A 21,358-nucleotide genomic window follows, 5' to 3' on the forward strand; every position below is an offset into this window, starting at 1 on the left:
CCAAACTAGAGAAATGCCAAAGAAGCACTGTGTCCTGTTGTGCCCCTGCTCAGCTATGTCATGGGGAGTCCCTTCCACCTGTGCCATGGATGACCACTGAGCTTGGAGAGTGGTGGGGGATGCAATCTAAACACTGTCTTGTGCTCAAGTCACCACTTCATGTCAACACCTCAAAGGCGCCCAGCGGGACAGCATCCAATCGGAATCATTCCACATCTCGGAGGTTAGAGAAAAACAATAGGGGCTGTTTAGAAGGGAAGCCTAGTATTGGAGCTTGGGTGACAAAAGCACTTTTTGTGTAGGGAAAAACTGCCAATGCATTCAACCAATTCCTAAAATACAGAAAGGAAAAAAAAAAAAAAAAGAATTGTTTGCACATTTAAAACTCCCAGAATAGTGAAATAGGGGAAAAAGGGTCAACTAGTCTTTAACCTCATTAAAACATGCTCATGGTGAAAATTTATTTTACATATTTAAAATAGTACATTTAAAATTATTAGTTACATTACAGGTACAATGATGAACATTGTGGCTCTCCATTTATATTGCACAACCTGACTTCATCCATATGGGGTTCTTTAAATAGTGCAAAATACTTTATACAGGAATGTGTTCGAAAGGGTCTTCGCAACCAAACTAAGGAAAAGAAATATCTTACAAATTACCATGAACATATATTAAAGTGACAGGGGAGGGGAGAAGTTAAAAAAAAAAAAAAGTTACAATCTGTACAGAGGAATTGCCATAGACAACCAAAAAGTTCCCTCTCTCCTGAGAGAAGCAGCAGGCCTCTGACCTACACAGGTCTGGCATTGGTGCTAAGGTCATTTTTTGGTGTCAATCAAAAAAAAAAAAAATATATATATATCAGTAACTTAATACAATATAAATAAAGTCCAGTCCAGTGAATCCTGTGGTGGGTCAAATGGAGCAACGGAAGGCATGCCTTTTGTCATCTAGGGTTTCAGTAGGGTTCTTTTCTTAATGGGGGAGGGGGAGAAAAAAAATGAACAGAAAATTATAACCCAAAAGGAAAAAAACCCACAGCCACTACCGTCAACAACCACAAAAAAAGCCCGGAACAATCCAGCCTGGATGCCCCATGCTGCGTGCGGTTCCAGCACTCAAATATTGGTTCCGGTGGCACTGTCGAGAATAAGCAGCGGTCATTCCCTAGCGTGTGTTTGCATTTTTGTGTTCTTTGTTTGGTTTTGATTTTCTAATCCACACACTCCTCTCCCGGGGAAGCCAACGAGGCACTTACTTGATGCTTCCGTCACTACTTTCTGCTGCCGCGGTGGCTTTGGTGAGGGGTGCCAGGACACTGCCCGGGACCCAGCCCTCGGCCGCAGGGGAACAGTCGCTGGCCGGCTGGTACACCAGGCACATGTTCTGCTGGTTGACGGCGAGGACCTGGACCACCTCACCTTGGCTCACACAGATTTCGTTCTCCTTCAGTGCATAGTAATCTTTGATCACGGCCATGGAGGAGGTCCCATTGCAGCCCCCCAGGTCGCCCTGCTAGGAGACAAGGGCAAGGGGGACATGGATACAGGAAGGCTGGTTCACACAGGTAGCCTCATATCCCACTGCGTGCTTCAAGGCCAAATCCTACTGCGTGCTTAAAGGCCAAATTTCCCACCAGCAGGGTAAATAGCAGGCAGAAGATTATCTTGAGCAATAAAATTAATGTACAAATGTGCTCTGAAAATCTATTTGTTACAGCAATGTTGTATATAATATTATAATCAGGGGTGAATGGGTAGAGAACTGTCCAGCCTAGGGAAAAGCATAAACACACCTTCCACCTGGAAGCCCCTCACTAGCATGCAACCTTCCTGCCAGCATCCTCTAACGTAAGGAAGAGGGTGGCACAGGGATACATAAGCAGTTGGGCAGAGTGAGGTCAGGGCAAAGGTCAGGTCAGGGTCACCCCCCCTAATGGAAAGAAGACAGACCTGAAACATTTTTTCTTCTTTGTGAAAAAGCATCAGTTTCCTGCTACATTCTGATCTCCTTTGAGACAGAAGTAACAATGAGACATTTGCCCAGTTCAATGGCAAGACCATGACCTACCCTGACCCAACTCTAGTGGGAACAAAACTCCTCTGGTCCTGCCTGTGTTCATTAAAACAAGAGGTCATACCTCTGTGGCTTTTTCACATGACTATACCAGGAAAGCTACTTCTAGACCTGTACCTCCCATGGAGGCCTGGCTACCTCACAGAGCACGATGAGAGCCAGAAATTCTTCAATAAATTTGACAAAAGGCCGTTATGACTTCACCTAATTCACAAGGAGTTTTTAAGGTAGAAAATCATTTCCAGGTAATATGATGAAATAGGTCAGTACAGTTAGTCTAATACAGAATTGAACTTGGATATTAATAGTTGATTTTTTAAAAATATTTTCATTAATAATTAAAAAATCAATATCATCCAATTCGGATAAAACAAATAAAAGTATAAAATCAGAACATGTAAGTAAAAAAAAATGTAGTTCCTGTTCACAGACCCATTGAGTTCTAGAGGCAACTGAGGCCTAATGAGATTAATGAACTGCCTGAGGTTCTAGGGCAAGTGAGTTACAGAATTTGGGTTGGAACCCAGATTGCCTGAATTCCTAATCTAGCACTTTTCCCATTTATTCCCATGCCTACCACTTTGTAGGGTCCTACACAGCTGTGTGGACGGGTCTACAGTTAGTTCTATGCTGTCCTCACAGTGATGTTTAAATTGTGGATTATCTGTGATAAATGTCTAATCCAAGCCTGCTTTTCCCATTCACACACAGATGAGCCATTTCCCCACACTGCATCTGTCAGTGGAGGGCAAAGGACTGTGAGCTCACTTCAGCAGCTCATCATTAGAAAGCATGATCTCTTTCAGACGTCAAACACTAGAGTTGTGACTTTTAGGTGATCCAAAGCACGACTACTCTGGTATAAGTCATCATTGCCACTACAATATTACCTTATATCTGCAGGGTTTCTGCAGATGACAATAGCTCTTTAACACAGAATGTCTGAGCACAGGGAGCTGGTCTAACTCACTCAATTTGTAGGGGAAGAAAGAGAAATAATTGAGACTAGGCTGTATTCAGTGGGTTGTTCTGGTAAATGAGCAGCATAAAAAGAAGCTACTTCTTTTTTCTAAAGTGAGCACAGAGGCTGTGCCCTCAGAGTGGTGAGGCTGGGGGTAATAGGCTGTCACTTACCTTGGTGGCCTCAAACTTGTCCCCAGGCTGGTGATAGTCAAACCCTGGACTGCCATTGGAGGTAGATATCTTCAGGGGTGGCAGAGGCGGGTTATAGCTGGAGCCCTTTGGGGGCTTGTCAGAGCCCCCGGGGACAGAGGAGTAGGGCCTGGGGCTGGCTTGGGGAACTCTAGATGGCTGAGACCTCATCACAGCTGTGTTCCTTTCTTTCCGCTGGTACTCAATGGGCGACTGTAGTGCTACAGGGTAAGAGCAGACAGTTACTCTGAGGTCTAGGAATCTCACAAGGATTTGGAAGCTTAGTACACACAGGCTTTATGCCAGGCATAATGGTAATACACGAGGAAGACACTATTCTTGTTTTTAAGGAAATTATGATCTACCATGAGGACGAAGAAACCTATGTTAACGATGGAAATGCAAAAACGAAATGGTGCCATATATGAGGTACAAAGTGCTGTGCAAAAGGATGGAGAGAAGTGTGTGCATGCGTGTGGGTGGACACTTCTATGGGGGTGGTGGTGGTACTAAGCTTCAGACTGTGCAGGAGGTAGGCAAGTGTGAAGTGTGTCTGGGCAACAGGATGGAGTCAGATCACCTGCAGCAGAAGACCATCGGTGGAGGAAGAGATGAGACATAAGGGAGGTTGTTGGCACCATGACTGAAAAATCTGCAAAGCCCTGCTAACGAGGCTGGGTTTAATTCCAAAGATCTTGAGAAGTGATTGGATTAAATGAACTTGAACATTTGAAATTCTCTCGCCAGAGCCACATTTTGAGGAATATATTAGCCTTGGAGCAGCAGTTGGGAGGAGGGCTGGAGAGGCCGGTTCAGAAACCATGAGACGGTGGCAAGCCAGCGACCCAAGCAGAGCAGAGCCAATGAAAATGTAGAATGGATATGACATGGCAGGTGTTCAGAGGGAGATTAGACTCTGCCACAGCCTGGATGGGAGAAGAAGCCAAGAACTGATGGTCACTCCGGTTTGGGGTCTGGCAGAATGGTCGTCAGTGGAACTCAGGAGACAGAGGAAAGACATGAGCTTTGTTTTACAGAGTTTAAAATAAGAAAGTTCAAAGGCTTGAGTGCTAAAGAGGTATAGCCAGGCAAAAGTCATACAGGTCAAATTCTGTAATAATGACTTCCACAGCTGGCCCAATTTTGTCATTTTTATCAGTATTTTCTGCAACAAATATTTAAGTAGGTTAACAGCTGGGGCCCAGAGAACTTTCAATTATAGGGATATTTCTATAGCAATAAGTGTGTGCTTCAGTAGGACTCAACATAGGGTTCACACTTCTCTTTGAGGTCTCAGGAGGGAAAGATTGGCCCTGAGATGCCTGCATATGCCTCTGTAAGTAAAAGGCTAGCCCTACTCTATCATCACATCCTTGTCTCCTGAGTGTGTCAAAGGCTCTTGCCAGAGCTCAGCCTTTCTCCCTGGTGTTCTGTAGGCATTAAATATTTAGGTATTGATAATCGAGTTCAGTAATATCTCCATAATTCACTATAATTAAGAGAAAGATCTCCTGGAACCATGTAAAAGTCTGAATCACTGATTATGCCCAAAGAAATGCAATTCTAAGTTTTAAGTAGATAGCAGGGAGTTTGGAAGCAGGCCTTATTGAACTAACTTCATGAATCAGTACCCATCACATGGAATTGGGGTATTACTTGATTAGGTGTAATAACTGTGCTGAAGTGTTTCAAAGTAATATGGCTTTTTAAATGAATGACACAGCGAGCCTCTGTTCTTCTGCTAGTCAGTCTCAGTTTGTATAGCTCAGGTCTTAGGATCAGGGAAGCTAATCCCTCCTGAGAGGGTTTGTTTCTGGCTGATAAACAGCATCTTATGCCTGATCCTGTTTCTTTCTTTGCTTTGTTTGCTAGGGAGTTCATAGATACATGCGTGACCTACCATTAGCAACTATCTGTAGTTTGTGGTTAAAAGCCTAATTTTAAGTTATACGGTTCTGGGTTCAAGTCCTTTTTCTATCACCTACTGTTTTGTGATCTTGGACAAGTTTACTAACCTCTGTGACTCCTTTTCCTCACCTGAAAACGACAGGGTGATAGGACTTGCCTTTCCATGTTGACATGAGGATTAAATGTGATGATACATGTGAATACTTGCTTAGCATCGTGTCTGGTACAGAGAAAGGACTCAACATGTGTGAGCCATTATTGTTACTTCAATTATTTCTAGTTTCAGTTTTTTCTTATTTGTCTTTTGTACTGACTTGATAAACATCTCATTGTGGCTTAGAATCAGAAATGCTTAACTAATAGAATGCAATATAATGACATATTTTATATATGTGCTCTTTTTTGCACAAAACTGTTTTATCAACAAAGGTATTAATTCAAAGTTCTAGGAGTAAGACTGACGCTATAGGGAGCTGGCCGTGTCTGCCTGCTCCCAGTACCGCTGGCAGGTGCACACAGTATGTGCAGCGTGGGCAGAGTAGATCGTCCCTCTTTTTCACACAATGAGCCAACAGAGGCCCAGAGAAATGTTGTGACCTGCCCATAGTCCTAAATGGCATGTCACCTTTCATCTTTCCCCCATAGCATTCAGGTCCATGCCGGACACCCAGCAAGTGCTGTTTGCACCATTGGAAAGACTCCAGATTCCAGTACTGGCAAGAGGTGACACATCTGATAGTGGATGTGTGTGTGTGTGTGTGTGTGTGTGTGTGTGTGTGAGAGTGTGTGTGTATATGGGCATATATGCTTGCTCAGTTTGTGCATGTGTGTGCATGTGTGTGTACGTACAGGCATATGTGCTCACTGAGTCTGTGTGTGCACGTGTGTGTGTGTGTATGTGTGTGTGTGTGAGTGTGTGTGTGTATATGGGCATATATGCTTGCTCAGTTTGTGCATGTGTGTGTATGTGTGTGTACATACAGGCATATGTGCTTACTGAGTCTGTGTGTGCACGTGTGTGTGTGTGTGTGTGTGTGTACATACAGCCATATGGGCTTGCTGAGTCTCTGGGGTAACTTCATTACTGGTTATATTCTGCCTTCAACTTCAAGCTCTGTTTCTGCTCAGAGAAACTTCTGAGCTCATCAGCTTGAGAGGTGAGTGCTAGTTTAACACCCTATACTTCCTCTCACATGCCAAGCTCAACATGAAGACAATCCCAGCAGTGAAAAAAATATAGAAATGTAAACAAGGTAGCAATGCCATTTCTGGTTAGGGGGCTCCTGCAGGGTCCATAGCGAGCTATATTCTGTGTGTAGTCATCTGTTCTGAAAAGTTTCAAAGTATTATCGAAATTCAGTGATCACCTCTCATTTGAAAGGGCTCAGGTTGGCCAGCAAGAGGACTCATCTAGGCTCTCGCACTGATCTGTCAAACTCCCAGTATTTGCTAGGTAACACCAGAGAACCTGAGAAAGTACCAGCCGTTAGCCACCAAATGGGAAAACATAGGTCACTGATTGTTGATGTGCCCAACTCAGCCTTTTGCCACAATTAATACCAACTGGCAGCTGGCCACAAAGCATACACCCTATGTCTAGGCTCTAGAGAATAGCTCTTCTTTTGGAAAGTTGGGGTTTCTTTATCATGTTCCATCTGTTCCACTGGTGTATTCAGGCTTAGAACAAATCTAAACAAAGTGTTCCTGAAAACTACAAGTTTGTCATCCATATAAAATGTCATCTGGGCTCATGAAGTCACCATGAGCCCAGACACAAGGAAGCTCAGAGGCATGGGGTTCCCTGAAAATGGCTGCTGGAAGCCAGGCCCACTGATACCTACCATTTAGGAAGTCTCGCTGTGTTTCTAAGACTTGATTGATGTCCTGCACCCAGGCCTGCTGGATGTCCGCGTTGGCAGCTTGCAGAATGACCCTCTCTGAAGTCTCCCTGTTCATGAGTGCAAACTTGCAGGGGTCATTGTCCACGTTCTCCTCCAGGACCAAGTAATTCATCTGGAAGAACCCAAGTTGATTCTTTTGGTATTTAAGTGGTTTAAAAAAAACAAGAGCACCCTGTATACACTGTATGTTAGCCATCTTGACAATAAATTATATTAAAAAAAATCAACAACATATTATACTTCCTCAAAGTTTTTATTTCAGGAGACATTTCCACAATTTTGTCCTGGATCTAATAGCTAAATACTTTGGTTTCTGTCTTTGATGAATGACATGGTACTGGAGAGCCTGCAGGATCTGTAGGACCTGCACTCAGCCTGTCTTTTTCTTCCAAAATATTTAACCTTCATGCCCCCTGCATGTTGGGCTGAAAGACTGTCAAGGTTGTGAATTGGTACTCACGCCAGGTCTCTGTCTCAGGGAAGCAGCTCCCTGGGTTTGGCTCTTCCTTGCTCTTTTTTTTAATTTTTTTTTTTTAACGTTTATTTATTTTTGAGACAGAGAGAGACAGAGCATGAACAGGGGAGGGTCACAGAGAGAGGGAGACACAGAATCTGAAACAGGCTCCAGGCTCTGAGCTGTCGGCACAGAGCCCGACGCGGGGCTCGAACTCATGGACCGCGAGATCGTGACCTGAGCCGAAGTCGGATGCTTAACCAACCAAGCCACCCAGGCGCCCCGGCTCTTCCTTGCTCTTTGTCATCCCCACTGGGAGCCTTACCTTGATGCTCCTTTTGAACATGTAGCCCGGGGTGAGGGATCCCTTCCTTAGCAGTTCACTGAAGATGACGATTTGCTCAAAGAGGAACACGCGCCTCTCCTTGGTCCGGGACTGCATGCCCGCGTCCAGCTCAATCACATAGAACGTGTCCTGCTGCAGCAGCTTCCCCTGAGCGGTCAGGGTGCCCTGATGGAAGGAGGTGCTGGGGTGAAGGAAGTGAAAACCCGGCAGGGGGGCTCTGGGTCCACAGGACCTGCCCCACTGAGGACACAGACAACAGACCTGGCACTAAAAGCCCCAGGACTCTAGTAAGAGATTGAATTAAGACCCATCCATTCAGCTAGGGCAGATACAGAGCTCTGGGGGAAAAGGGAAAGAAACCACTAAGAAGCAGCTGTGAGAAAATGCCAGAAGGAAGAAAAGTAAAATTATTAGCTAAAACGATGTTCAGGAATTATCCTGGCTCTTCTTATTTTTTATTAAAAGGAGAGCAGAAAGTAGGGGACACCTGTAGCCTTTCTGCCCCTAGGGCTCTGAGAACTGTTGCCTTCCTGGCTCCCTCGCAGCATGGGCCAAGGACCTCGGCTACCCTTATGGCCACAAACCAACCTGTGGCCAAGGGAAGTGATACAGGCAGGACCACAGGTAATCTGAATTGGGCCGCTCTCCTCTCCATCTGTTATTTCAGGATGAAGTCTTAGAATTAGTCTAATTCTGAAGTCTTAGTCTCCTGCTACCGATCAACAGGTGAAGTTGGAGTACCATACACAGGTGCCCATGTTTTATAAGCTGATAGATATTTCTTTGGGTCCTGTGATCCTTCTTAAAATGCTTCCAGCTAGCAGGTCACTTGCCAGCCTAGGTAGTGGAGCCTATTTGGTTTGCCAGTTTCTAACCCGATTTTCAGAGACATCTTCACATCTTCAAAGGGAATATGGCCCAGCCCAGCAGGTCTTCAGAGATGCTATTGGAGACCCCTGCTTTCTCTACTGTTCTGCAGCAAGAACACGCCGACACCTGAGATAGCAGCCAGAGGGCCACCTCTGAACCATACTCTCTCAGGTGACGACTTTCACCCTTCAGTAAAAATGTGGGCCATTTGCTGCACATGATGCCTTATTCCAAATAGTACCTGGCACATGGGTCATTTTTCTTCCCTACTCCTGAGAAATGCCTGCCCTCTGCTTGGATCATGGCTCCTTATTGCCAAGGTCGGCAGCCAAACAGGCTTATCTCTCTCCTGGTCCAGAGTTAATATTAAGCCAGTGACCAGCTAGCCAGGAAAGCTCTAAAAGCTCTATTAATATTACATAAGAACCTGACCCATGAATGATAGCCCTGCTGATGCTGAAGGGAAAGCTAGAGGATTTAAAAGACAGAGAGTCTCTAAGTGGGGAGGCTAACTTCTCCCTGGTCTAAAGCCCTTGGCTTCAGAAAGGACGTAGGGACATTCATGGCCCTTCTTAATTAGCTGAAGGAATGCAAAGAAGATTCCCTGCAACTGGAAGGAAAAAGGAGATGGTGGTGTTTGACTGAAAAGAGAAGGTAATTTTGTAGTCTGTGTGTGGCCTTCTGTGGACATACACGTGCATGCACGACACAGCTCCTGTGGAGTCTAACTTGAGCCAACACAGTCAGATGCTCTTCCCCTGTTAGTGGTCAGCACCTCCAAAGACTCAGAGAAGGTCAAGCCAGACTCCTCCTCAGAAACACGGGGACATCAAGGCTTAAGACCAAAAGGGATTACTTGGTTTGTTCAGAATAGCCTCAGACCTAGCATAGCCCCAAGGGAAAAAGTGTAAAAGTTCATCCAGTATGACTAGAGGAAAACCATGTAAGAACGCAGAGTAGATTTCTGCTGCAAACCCCTGCTTACTCTAATGCCACAGGTGTACCGTGGAGAATCAGGAATCTATGAAAAATAAACAGCAAAGAAAAACTCCACATAGTTCCTGGTCATAACAAAGCAGTGGCAGACAGGGACACCAGAAAGGCCTTGTAGGGCAAGGAGGACAAGAGAATTTGGCTCCAGAATATCATGAATCCAACTAATTAACCCAAACCTGAATGTAGCCATCTCCTAAATTTACTTATAGACAAGTCTGCTGCTTTTCTTTTTTTTCTTTTCTTTTCTTTTCTATTTTAATTTAGCTAAGGAAAAAAAGCTTTTACTTTCTTTATTATCTCAACTTCTAGGAACCCCTTTTCTCTAGAAAGTAATAAAGTCTTAGGTTGCAGGATTATCAGGAAACAGGATTAGAAGATCCCCACCTTTCTCTAAGTCGTTCAACAATTATTAAATCCCAGTCAATAATTGTGTCAGTTCCAATTTTATCACATTAATTCTCAGATTATATGTAGTTAGCATATGAGGTTTGGATATAAACTAACAGCAGCCACTTAGCCAGCTTAAAGTAGGAAAGTCAATTTTTTCTTCAAAGGTTCACCTTTATTGGCTGAATTACTCCCCCTGTCCAATTCATATGTTGAAGTTCTAACCCTCCAGTATCTCAGAATGTGACCATATTGGGACATAAGGTCTTTACAGAGGGAATGAAGTTAAAGTGCGGTCATTATGGTAAGTGCTACTCGAACATCACTGGTATCCTTATAAAAAGGGAAGAGTTGGACACAGAAAAATGTGCAGAGGGAGGACAATGTGAAGACACAAGAAGAATGTCATGTGAACATGAAGACAGCAATCTACAACCCAAGGAGGGAGGCCTGGTCAGATCCATCTCTTACAACCTTCAGAAGGAACCACCGCTGCCTATCCTTGATCTCAGACTCCTAGCTTCCGGAAAAATGAGACGATAAATTCTGTTGTTTAAGCCACCCGGTGGGACTTTGTTATAGCAGCCCTAGCAAACTAGTTCATTCACAGAAGCCAAAATTTTGGGGACTTCTAGCTGTTTCTCTTAAGACTTGGTTCTCTTCTTCAAAGAATAGAAATGTGCACATGATGTGTTAAAGCTTTAAATGTTCATTTAACTGAAAAGCCAGCCAATATGTGCATCTCTTTATTAGAAGCATCCTCCCTAAGAAAAAAAATGTGTTCCAGTTTTCCTCAGGTGTACTTCCATCCCATAGTTCTGTGCTCCCTCAAATTCCCAGCGCTCACTCCTCAAGCAAGCAAGAAAGGAAAGAGGTTGCTGCCAGGTCCACAGTTACAAGGAACTTTGGGTCTTTCCAGCCTCATTGGAATTGTGACTCCAGCTTTGTGGACTGCTCTGTAACTTTCTCTCACTGCCCTATCACTGCATATCCTAATTAGATAAATCTTCTGGGCCCGTGAGCCAGAGAGACCTGGAACAAAGGCACAGATGGTAAGTGGAGGCGGCAGCGGAGGCGGGCACAGGGCTTCAAAGGGAAACTGCCTCACAGCCCAGGCTCCCGCTGTCCAGAAGAGAGAGGCTCGGAAGCATTCTTAAGGGCTCACCTCAAAGCCCTGCAGGCGTCCCAGATTCATCATGTCATTGCAGCGTTTTGGAACAAGGCACATTAACTCCACTGCTTTCTGTGGGAAAGAACAACAGTGGCTCAGGAAGGGGATGAACACTCATGCAGGAAGCTTAAGGCAATTCCATGCTGGAAGTCAGGGACCTCCTAGCGGCTCCTTCATTCTAGGAAAGGACATTGGTCCCTGCCACCCACTCCTAGAAAAGGGCAGGGGTTTCTGTTCTAGCTTGGGTGTTGGTCATCAGTATAGGGCTCCAAATGAACCAGTGACCACCTGTGGGGGGCACGCTACCCAGTCTGCCTTTTCCTCCTTCCCACTTTCATTTAGCAATTCTCTTTCCTTCTCATATTTTCTTTCTTCTTTGTTGCTTCTTGGCTGCCTAAGCAACAGCTTAGCCTGGTTTGCGAAACACTAGAGGTTTGAACCTAAAATAACATGCCAGAATGGTCTATAATCTCTCTGGCTTAAAATAATCCCCATGGCGACATTGTCTCAAAGGACTTCACTTAGGGAGTAATCCTTGGGGGTAGAAGAGGGAGTGAAAATGGGATATGTTATATTTTGAACTTCAATAGTACCTGGATTCATGGATAAAACTGCACACTGAAACACTCAATCTCTGAAGGATGTCAGGGGACTTAAATACCCCCCTTTCTTATCCTATGTCACTAGAGCCACATAGAGAACAGGAGTGGGGTGAAACTCTGCTCTGTCCCAGGACAGAATTCTTGGGTTCCAGAAAAAGACTCAATGTGTTCATTATTACTTGCCATTTCTCATCTTGTGGAGCACTTGTTTGCAAGGGGCTCTCACTGAGAGGAGTTAGCCTGGACCGCTGGTCCTCTAGAGCCAGCTCTTCCCCGTTAGAGACAGATATCCAACACTGGCTCCCAGAGCAGCCAGCATTGTGAGCAGAAGACTCACCTCGATATCTGAACACTCCAAACCAGCCTTCTCGCTGTATCTCAGGAAGTCCTAGCAAGTGGGGGAAGCGGGGATGGGTGCGGGAGGGTGACATCAGTTAGGAAAACAGAGCACTATAAAAAAAAACCCAGCATCATAAAACCTGTGATGATACCCAGGCTACTTTCCTCCCTAACAGACATGACAGTGCATTGTAGAAGCTGAGATATGAACTTATGAGTCATATTGGAAACAACAACATGGAGAAAAAACCCCAAATACTCAGAGATTAAAAGTTATGGGAAAAAGGAGGTGGGGAGGGAGGGAAGAAGGGAGAGGGAGACTGTGAGCAGGAAGGGGGAGGGGGAGTTATGTCCAGAAAGGCTGGGAGAAAGGAAAGCTCAACCTCTCTCTTCCATTTACCTCATATTCTGTAAGACAAATGAAATTAAACCATTGTAAAAAAGTAAAATATGATCAAATTGTAGGTATTACTCATCTAAGCTTTTGAGGGAGGGTCTTGCCTTTGCTTTTCTTTCTCCTTGTGGTTGCTCTATTTTTATGCTCTTACTATTTTTTTTATTTTTTAAAAGTCCCAAGTCAGTGATGGTGACAAAGGAAGAAAGTGAATTGAAAGAAAGACAGTGAACGAAAAACCAACCTTAAAGGCAGGAATGGCTTGCGTGCAATTTATTTGGAGGCAGAGCTGACACAAGAAACCAACAGGCAAGGTAAGAGCCCACAGATGCCCCCGCTAGTTCACGGGGAAAGTGTGGTGGAGACTGAGCCTCACACTGACCTGCTCACCGTCTCAGAGCCGGAGAAGACCCTTCTCCGGCTCTGACCCGGGCTCACAGCTCTCTTACCTTGAGGAGCAACTGGTATTTTGTGATTCTCTGAATGGGCTTGATAAGGAAGTCACTAAGTGTCAGCCTTTGATTTATCTCCTGTTTCACCTCCTGGAACGCGAGGGAGATATGTTAGGGGAAAAAAAGAGCCAAAGAACTGGGGTCCTGGGGATTAGGGTTCGAGGTGACACAGACAGGACTTCGCTTTTGCCAATAAAGTTTTAGAATCCTCAACCCACGCGAGAGGTGGAGTTGCCCACACAACTGCCAATGTGTTATTAACAACACGCAGCACACATTGCCACACCATTCTGCACGTCTAGCACTTTCCCACCCTGTGTCCTCACCCTAGCCCTGGGGACAAGCTGGGATGGGTATTCTGTTCTCTCTGCTGCTCCAGGGCCCACATCAGGAATGAAGGGCTTCTCCTGGGACATAGGCCTCACGGGCTGGGCCCTCAATGCAGATCTGCAAACACTCAGCTGAGAGCTCTTTCCAAGGGACAGCCTTGCCTCTCCTCCAGCAAAATAAGCATTTCCAGGTTGGGGCAAAACAAACACTTTATGGTGCTTGACAGAACCTCTGGGAACGAGAGCAGAGAGCATGGGGTGACTTGGAGCATGGGGACAAGGAGGAGGGGCCTCTGCATACAGTGTCCAGGGACTGGCAGGAAGTGTGTGGGCACGGTCTGAGCTGGGGTCACCAAAGGGGGACGGAGCTTCTGAAGCAGTCTCTGGCTGACAGTCATTCCGCAGACAGAGGCTTCTGAGAGCTGTCCACATCCTGGGTGCCTCAGCTCCTCTCGAGGAAAGGTGGTCATCGGGAATCTAGCTAATCTGACAGCCCCGTCGAGCCAGCTCTCCCTGTCCCAAAGGGGTCACGGCACTGGATGGGGGGGTCTGGGGATAGATAAGGCTGGCATTTCTGAATGTGGCTGCCTTGGCCTGACTTTCTTCCCCCACCCGGCCCAGCAAAGCCTGAGCAGCTTACTTCAAAGTAAGCGTCGTACTCCGCAACGATGTACTCTGAGCGCGGCTTGTTCTGGCAGTACCACACGTAGATGTGCAGCTTCCGCTCCTGCAGAGGCAGGGAAGAAGGCACTCAGGCACCCTGCACCTCGGGCTCCCAGGGTGCTGGTCTGCTCACCCTGAGAACAACACACACGCTCCACACTTTGGGGACACGCCAAGGCAGGTAATATTGACGGTAGGAGAGTACGTGCGCTAGGCAAGAGCCCATCTTTCAAATTGCCAAGGAGGTTACAAAAAAGGCAACGACTCAGAGAGGGACAGGAGGGAAGGCAAGTCGAGGAAGAGCAGGAGAGAGAAGGAAGCAAGGAGCAGGTGGGGGTTGGGGGTTGGAGGAGGGTGGGTGGAGGGGGTAGGCAGAGAGGGGGAAAGAAGAACTCACATGTTTGATGAAGAGCTGTGCCAGCCTGTCTTGCTCCTGGATACATTTTTCCAGTTCAGCCAGGAAAAAACTAAAAGGAGGGAAGGGGTAAGGGAAGGAAGCCACGTCCTTCAGAACTGCATTATTTCTCAGTGAGGAGATAAACAACACCAGAGGCTCCCCAAACCCTACCCTACCCCTAAGGCCAGATGCAGGGGGAGGGTGGGAGGGTCCTGGATTCCTAGGATGTCCCCTGGTCCTCAGGACAACATAGCACTTACTCCTTATGCCAGTCGTAAATCTGGTGAATATTTCCAAACACGATTTTATCCTTTCCTCGCATGTCCTCAGGGACACCCTTTTCTTCTATTCTCTTCATGAAGCCCTGTAGGGCAGAGGCAGCGGTCAGCAGGGCGTTTTCAGGAGACAGCTTTCTTGACAAGCCCCATACTGCAGCTCCGCGTAAGTGCCCACTCTCTGTGGTTTCTCAGTGTGCAGCCAGGACTTTACCCCGTGCAGAGTGACAGACACAACTCTGACGGAGCTCTGGGTCCCTTTTGTTGTCTCCAACCCCTTAAGAGAAAGTCTTTCTCACCCAAGTATCTAAATGCCCCTAAAGTAAATCCCTGAGGAGAGAGAGCTGTTTTATATACTACCAAGTTGCCTCCTAACTGTGGACTTGTCCAAGGTCTTACGCGTGGACTTTTGCTTGTCCTCTTGGTAGCCAAAACATCCTTCTTAAAATCTAAGGAGACTCTAAGCCTCAAGCTCTCACCAAGAGTGTCCTGCTTAGTGCCCATGGGGACTGGTAGTTCTGAAGAATATATGTCCACATGGTTAAATGCCAAAGAACTCTTAAGTTAGAAAGTTGGTCACCAAAAACAAGGTGAAAGGACTCAACTCTAACCAAGAGGCTCCCATAAATGCTGCAACATCTGGGACCCATCTCTCTCTGAATGTCTCATGATATTTAAAAGAGAAAAGGAAAAACACCCTACATAGTTCATTTGATCTATTATCATTTTTCGTTTAATTTCTGCAAATACCCAGAGAGAGTAAACAACACTAAGTTAAAAACATGTAACCTTCAAGTTACAAACCCCTCGGCCCAGGTAGGGTCCAAAATGCCCCTGGTTGGGTGACTGCAGACCCACCCCAAGCCACATACTCACCTCCACCACAATCCCCAGATCTTTGACATAGTCTTTTTCTGTCTGTACCAGCTCATTCAAGACAAACCTGAGCAGGAGATTAAGAACAATGAGGGCCCTCTTCACTGTGAAGCAAGAAACCTTCGCACAAAAGTTGACAGGAAAGTTACTTTGGCACCTTTATGAGAAGACCACCCCAAACCTCACACTTGGGAGCCCTTGGAAGGCTCTTACTGTTGCTCTCCCTGTGACAGGGTCCTGCTGAAGAGGGGAGGGCACCGAGCTGAGAGGGGCTTTCCCAGGTGGCACACAATAGCCAGAGGGACACCAATGCTCAGGACTCCTCATTTTCCTTCCCATTCTTTTTAAAAATGTATTTATTTATTTTGAGGAGGGAGGGGCAGGGAGAGAGGGAGAGAGAGAATCCCAAGCAGGCTCTGCACTGTCAGCACAGAGCCCAACACGGGGCTCTATCCCACGAACAGGGAGATGGTGACCTGAGCTGAAATCAAGAGTCAGATGCTCAACTGACTGAGCCATCCAGGTGCCACCCGCCCCCCTTTTTTTCTGTTCTTAATGGTCTTTCCTCTCTCGCCTATAACTGAACAGTCGAGTTGACACAAGACAGGAGGAATAATAGGCACTTTGGCAAAACTGAGTTATGAAAGCTTTGTGGCTAAGGAATCAATGTGAGGCTTTTCTTCCTTTCTTTCAACTCCATTCTTTGCTTATCAAGAGGAGAAAGACATTTGCTTGATAAACAACCTTTGAGGCCTCAGAGATACCAATACCAAATGAGGCTTCTGAGATATAGAAGTTACAATTACTCAGAGAGGTGTCCCTGGTAACTGGCCTGCAAAACCCCCAGTCAAGGCCAGAAAGATGGACTGCCGACACCTCATAATCACAACTTTCCATGCAGCAGCCTCCCCTCACCCACCAGATGGGGGGGGGGGGTGGTTAACCACTACAAGGACACTTGTTTTCGTGGTTTCTTTCTTGTTAATGATTTCCTCCTCTTGGAGCATTTACTTTGTGCTAGTGCTTTATCTAGGTTTTCTCATGCTTATATCAAGGTAGGTACTATAAGCCCCATTTCATATGGATGAAAATTACTGAGGCCATATTACCCATGGTGACAAAGTCTGTACCAGAGTTGGGATTTGAACCTATTGTACCAGAGTCCAAAGACTCTGCTCTTTCATTGTCACCTGCTGCCTGGCAAACTATTCAGACTGGCTCTCTGGAGTCCCCAAGGCCTCAAAACCAAGCCCTTCTCTTTCTTTCTGTCCAGAGAGTAAAGAGCTGGACATAAAACACTCAGGGCCATGTACTGGAGCAGGCCAGGGTAGGTGCTGTGCAGCTTACTGGAGTCTGACTCATCCTAATGAAGTTTGAAAGAGTTTCACCTGGAGCCACACAACTGCATTTTGGGCCAAAATGGCAGAAGGGAAAAGGTTCTGAGATGTCCAGAGGGGACCCCCGGCATAAGGGTTATAACTGTTCTGAACCCAGGAAGCAATTCATCTGAAATTCTTGGTCTATACCACACAGAAAAGCCAACGAATCCCCAGGTCTGGGCCTCAGGGTGACAGGGAGAAAGCAAAAGGAACATGTGCTTCTTTATCAGCATGTCCAGTACTTCCAACCAGTTTCCTCTCTCTAACACACACAATCCACAATCATGCGTTATAGGCCACAGGAAGGAACCGGCAAGGCCAAATAAAAGCATTTAAATATATCTTTAGCATGGCCCATGTTACTGCTTGGAAGAAAGTGGTAAAAGAAAACCCACAGGAAAGTGGGAGTCGGAATTTGGGGTTGGGAGGGCCCTCTGGAGATGAAGTCCAGCTCTCTGTCCCCAGGGGATATTTTTATCCTATGTTATCTGCTGACAGATTGAGGGCTGTCTTCGGCTTTCCAGCCTCGAGGGAAGGGAAGGGGACTGATTAAACTGGGTGCTGCTAGTGGACCTGGCATCACTTCCCTTGAAGGGCTGATGAAATACTTGGGGAGATAATGACACATTACCAGACAGTCTGAAGAGGTACATAAAAGATTTAAGTTACAGGCATCACAAGACCATGCATGATCAATTGCCAAAAAAACTGAACTGATAATCATGCAATTTTAGAAAATGTTCAGTTCTTACTAGTAAGGATTCTTTATGAGATAAATGTTATCCTTTGGTCCAACAAAACTTCTACCAGCTACAGCTCAGACCTCCTTCTAACCTCTGTGTTTCACAATGGTGGGGAAGAGCGGGTCTTGCACAGAAAATCTCTTAGAACCTTTGCACTGGCTGTTGCCTCAGCCAAGAACACTTTTCCTCCATGGCTAATGGCTAATTCCTTACCTCCTTTTGACCTTCGTGCAAATGTCAGAACCATCTAAAAGTGCAGCATGGCCCCAACCATGTTCTGAATCTCCCTCACTACTTTTTCTTTTCCCAGCTTCTAATATATTAAATAATTTATTTTTATTCTGCTTATTGTATTATTTCTCCCTTTATGGTACAAACTTGCCATGAGAGCAAGGACTTTTCTTTTGTTGTTGTTGTTTATTTTATTCACTGATATATCCTATGCTTTAGTGCATAATAGGCATTCAACATCTATTTTTTTTAGTTTTTAATTTTAGAGGGGCTCAATCCCATGACCCTGGGATGATGACCTGAGCCGAAATCAAGAGTCAGATGCTAAACCAACCAAGCCACCCAGGTGCCCTCAACACCTATTATGGAATGAATGGGTGACTAAAACTTCAGGACAATCAAGTCCACTCTCAGCCTTTTTTCTTCTCCTTTTGTTTTCATCTTTTCTCCATGGAGCTCCCATTTAACCCTTCAATGTCTGTCTCCATTCTCTGTACCTGCCTGCCCGACCCAGCCTCTAGCCTCACGCAGCCTTCACAATTAGACACCTATATATCCTCTCTTTCATTGTGGCCATAAGTTACAGCAAGAGCAATGAGATACTCTAATAGTTGGATTTTCAGGATAGCTCAGGATGTGGAGAGCTGTAGATTCACACAAGAGAATAAGAAGAGGGAGAAGAAATGGGTAAAGTGAGTTAAAGAGGCAACAGACTTTTGCCTGTTGGAGCAAAATCAGATAATATCACATCTGGAAGCAGGGCAATGGCTTCCATGACTGCTCGTGGGCCCTTCCAAATGAAGTGACAAGAGCAGTGACAGGCTTTGCCAAGGACCACCTGCTACCCCAAAGTTCTCCTCCCTGACCTGAGTTTTACTTTGGCTTGGCAAAGGACTGGAACATTGGCTCCAGCTCTCATCTATGTAAAAACAACCCTAGAAGTGAAAGAGAACCAGCTTTGTGCAAGTCCTAGGAAATTTCCATTTGCAGATGGTATTTTTCTATCTCTATTCCATTCTTGAGGTTCCCCTGAGTACCCATAAAGTTGAGGGGTAAATATGGAACTGAAAAGACACTTGCTCAGCTCCACTGTGAGGTGACAGCCCTGCTCTGAGGCCAGGCCTTGGCTATGACATTTCTACTTCAGTTTCCTAGGAAAGAAAGTTATAAATGTTCACTTGGCCTGTTTCCAGGCAACAGAAGGACCTGGTCTCACTCACTTTTGCTAATCCTCATGTCTGTGACCAGGTTAAAGGGATGAGGAGTCTGAGGGAGAAAACAGACTAATTAGCAACAGGGAGGGACCAGTTCTCTGTGCTTACTATCTCACACACACCAGGCAATGTCCAAGACTCATGAAGCCCTGCTTCCAACATGGAGTCAAACCCTAAATAAGAAAACTAAAGTTTTTGAGGAACTGTGGTTTTGCATTCATGGTATCCGATATCTTCTTGATCAGCCCAAGTAATAGAAGATTGACTTCACATCAGGGTGGATCACTCAAACCTTGCATAATATATGGGTTTTTGTGAAATGGACTGCAATGTGAATTGTATTTGCGCCCCTCCCCCCAACTATTAAAAAAAGTGAAAAGATTCTCTTGGAGCTAAGTCCACAAATGGATGCAAAACTAAACTTTTAGAGAAGGAGTGGAGCTAGGCCCTGGCTGGCTGGCACAATGGCTCCCTTTTCCTATATACTATGTCCCTTCATTTTGAGAAATGTTTCCTCAGATGAAATTCTTCCAACTTTCTGCCATGGATTCTCTAATATGGGAGCATAGTAATAGTCCCAGAGTTTCCTAAACTTTGTTGATTTCCTTTTATCAGTATGTTTTAAATTTCTAACAGACCTTGGTTATAACCACACTTGGTCAGCCATAGCTGCTATCTCCCAGAAAATACCTCAGCCTAAAATTCTTAAAGTCGGTGCCACTACAGTGCCTTGTTCACAATGCTACACTGCACAGATCTAGGTCACCTTTACTTAGAATGAATGATATCAATGGAAACATAGTGTAATTCTCCCCCAAATTTCTCCGACCTTAGCCCATTGTTCACCACACACATGCGCACCAGGATAGAATCTGGAGGAGTCACTTACATCCTGCCCCTAAGGGCCTTGGCTTTCTGTTCTTCTTCCAGGTTTCTAGGAGGTGTGGGTGGGGTCATTCCCTCATTCAGGCAGCCTACAGGGTCTTTCAGGCTTCCCCGGTATGAGCCTCCTTCTAGACTCTGGAAAGAGGAGAAAAATAGCCTTAGAGAACTGTACATTGAAAAGTCATCTGGAAGTCCTCTTGTCCCCCTTCAGCCTAGCAGCAGCTGAGTTGGTCGGTCAGTGGCCAAGGCTGTGTTCACTGAATGTCAGTGAGGTACCAAGAGGTACCTGAAGGTACTCTCCTCTTCCAGCAGCAGACAGCCCAGAACTGCCGTCTTCTTGGGCAATCAGGAGGAACTTGGCGTCACGGGCTACCAATTTCCTGCCATGATGAAAATTGTCAAAAGTGACATCTCTGGGTAAGAGCGCCAGAGGTAATGCTAATCAGTTGTAGAACCATCAATTGATGGTCCTTATCCAATTGATAAGGAGAGAGGAGTCATAGGAGAGCTAGTTGGCTAAATCCACGTGTGTTAAATTAGCTACATTTCCCCCCCAAGAGCCGATGAGATGTAGACAAGAAGAGAGCAATAGATTTAGCCTTTCCTAAAAATATCTTTGCTAAGGTTATTTACCAAGGGTTTTCTTTCATTTATGAATCCCTTTCTTTTAATTAAGGTGCTGCAGGACTGAGAAACAAAGTAAAGGGATTACTACAGTTCTCTAGCAAGAGTTAAGGGCAAAGGATTCTAACCCCAGATCTCCTAGTCACTGGACGATCTTGAGTGAGACAGCTACAGTTATCCCATGTATGCTTTAGTTTTTTTCAATTTTCAGATCAGATCTCTCCTTTCTACAGACTTCTACGGAATAGACAGAGATAAAAGTTGTAGATCCCTTGAAAAATTAAAAATGTTCACCCTCGTCCTTGGATGGAACTGTTAACAAGAAGGATACTCAAAAATGGGGCCGATCTTAGCATTTTTACAGGTGTCCTTGAAGAAAGATCACACAGTGACGCTTAGCATTTCATTATGGAAACTGGCAGAAGCAATGTGGATAAACAGTAAGACTGGAGATGAAGGTCAAGGTGAGCAACTCCAAAACAAATATGGGAGTCTAGTCCAAACTATCCATACAAGGGGCCTATTTACAACAGCCTCTGAGGCTCAAAGGGAAGGCTTCACTTTGGTAGTCTTTGAAAACATCAGCCCTAAGGTTAAAATCACAAAAATCAAGAAGTGTCCAAAAAGGTAGGAGAAACAAAAGGCTTCAGCATGGTCTTAAACAACCTGCACTTAGAGTATCTGTCCA

The 21,358-nt window shown here is 45.4% G+C and overlaps 1 protein-coding gene across 26 annotated transcripts in view; it reads right to left on the bottom strand.

Moving 5' to 3' along the window:
- Positions 1-21,358, bottom strand: part of KALRN (kalirin RhoGEF kinase) — a 672,273-nt gene that overhangs the window by 42,981 nt on the left and 607,934 nt on the right. For 13 of the 26 annotated variants that reach the window (XM_058731109.1, XM_058731107.1, XM_058731102.1 and 10 more), the window contains 12 exons: positions 20,051-20,181; positions 15,595-15,661; positions 14,704-14,807; positions 14,444-14,513; positions 14,024-14,110; positions 13,052-13,144; positions 12,207-12,257; positions 11,262-11,339; positions 7,823-8,008; positions 6,984-7,155; positions 3,217-3,455; positions 1,265-1,521 (listed from right to left, as the gene is read on the bottom strand). In XM_058731109.1, the coding sequence (XP_058587092.1) occupies positions 1,265-1,521; positions 3,217-3,455; positions 6,984-7,155; positions 7,823-8,008; positions 11,262-11,339; positions 12,207-12,257; positions 13,052-13,144; positions 14,024-14,110; positions 14,444-14,513; positions 14,704-14,807; positions 15,595-15,661; positions 20,051-20,181 (1,535 nt within the window). Of the gene's footprint in view, positions 1-432; positions 1,522-3,216; positions 3,456-6,983; positions 7,156-7,822; positions 8,009-11,261; positions 11,340-12,206; positions 12,258-13,051; positions 13,145-14,023; positions 14,111-14,443; positions 14,514-14,703; positions 14,808-15,594; positions 15,662-20,050; positions 20,182-21,358 lie in introns of those variants that run through there. The other 13 variants (XM_058731119.1, XM_058731131.1, XM_058731130.1 and 10 more) reach the window with 4 other exon arrangements.

Source organism: Neofelis nebulosa, chromosome 5 (assembly GCF_028018385.1).
Source record: "Neofelis nebulosa isolate mNeoNeb1 chromosome 5, mNeoNeb1.pri, whole genome shotgun sequence".
Lineage (NCBI taxonomy): Eukaryota > Metazoa > Chordata > Mammalia > Carnivora > Felidae > Neofelis > Neofelis nebulosa.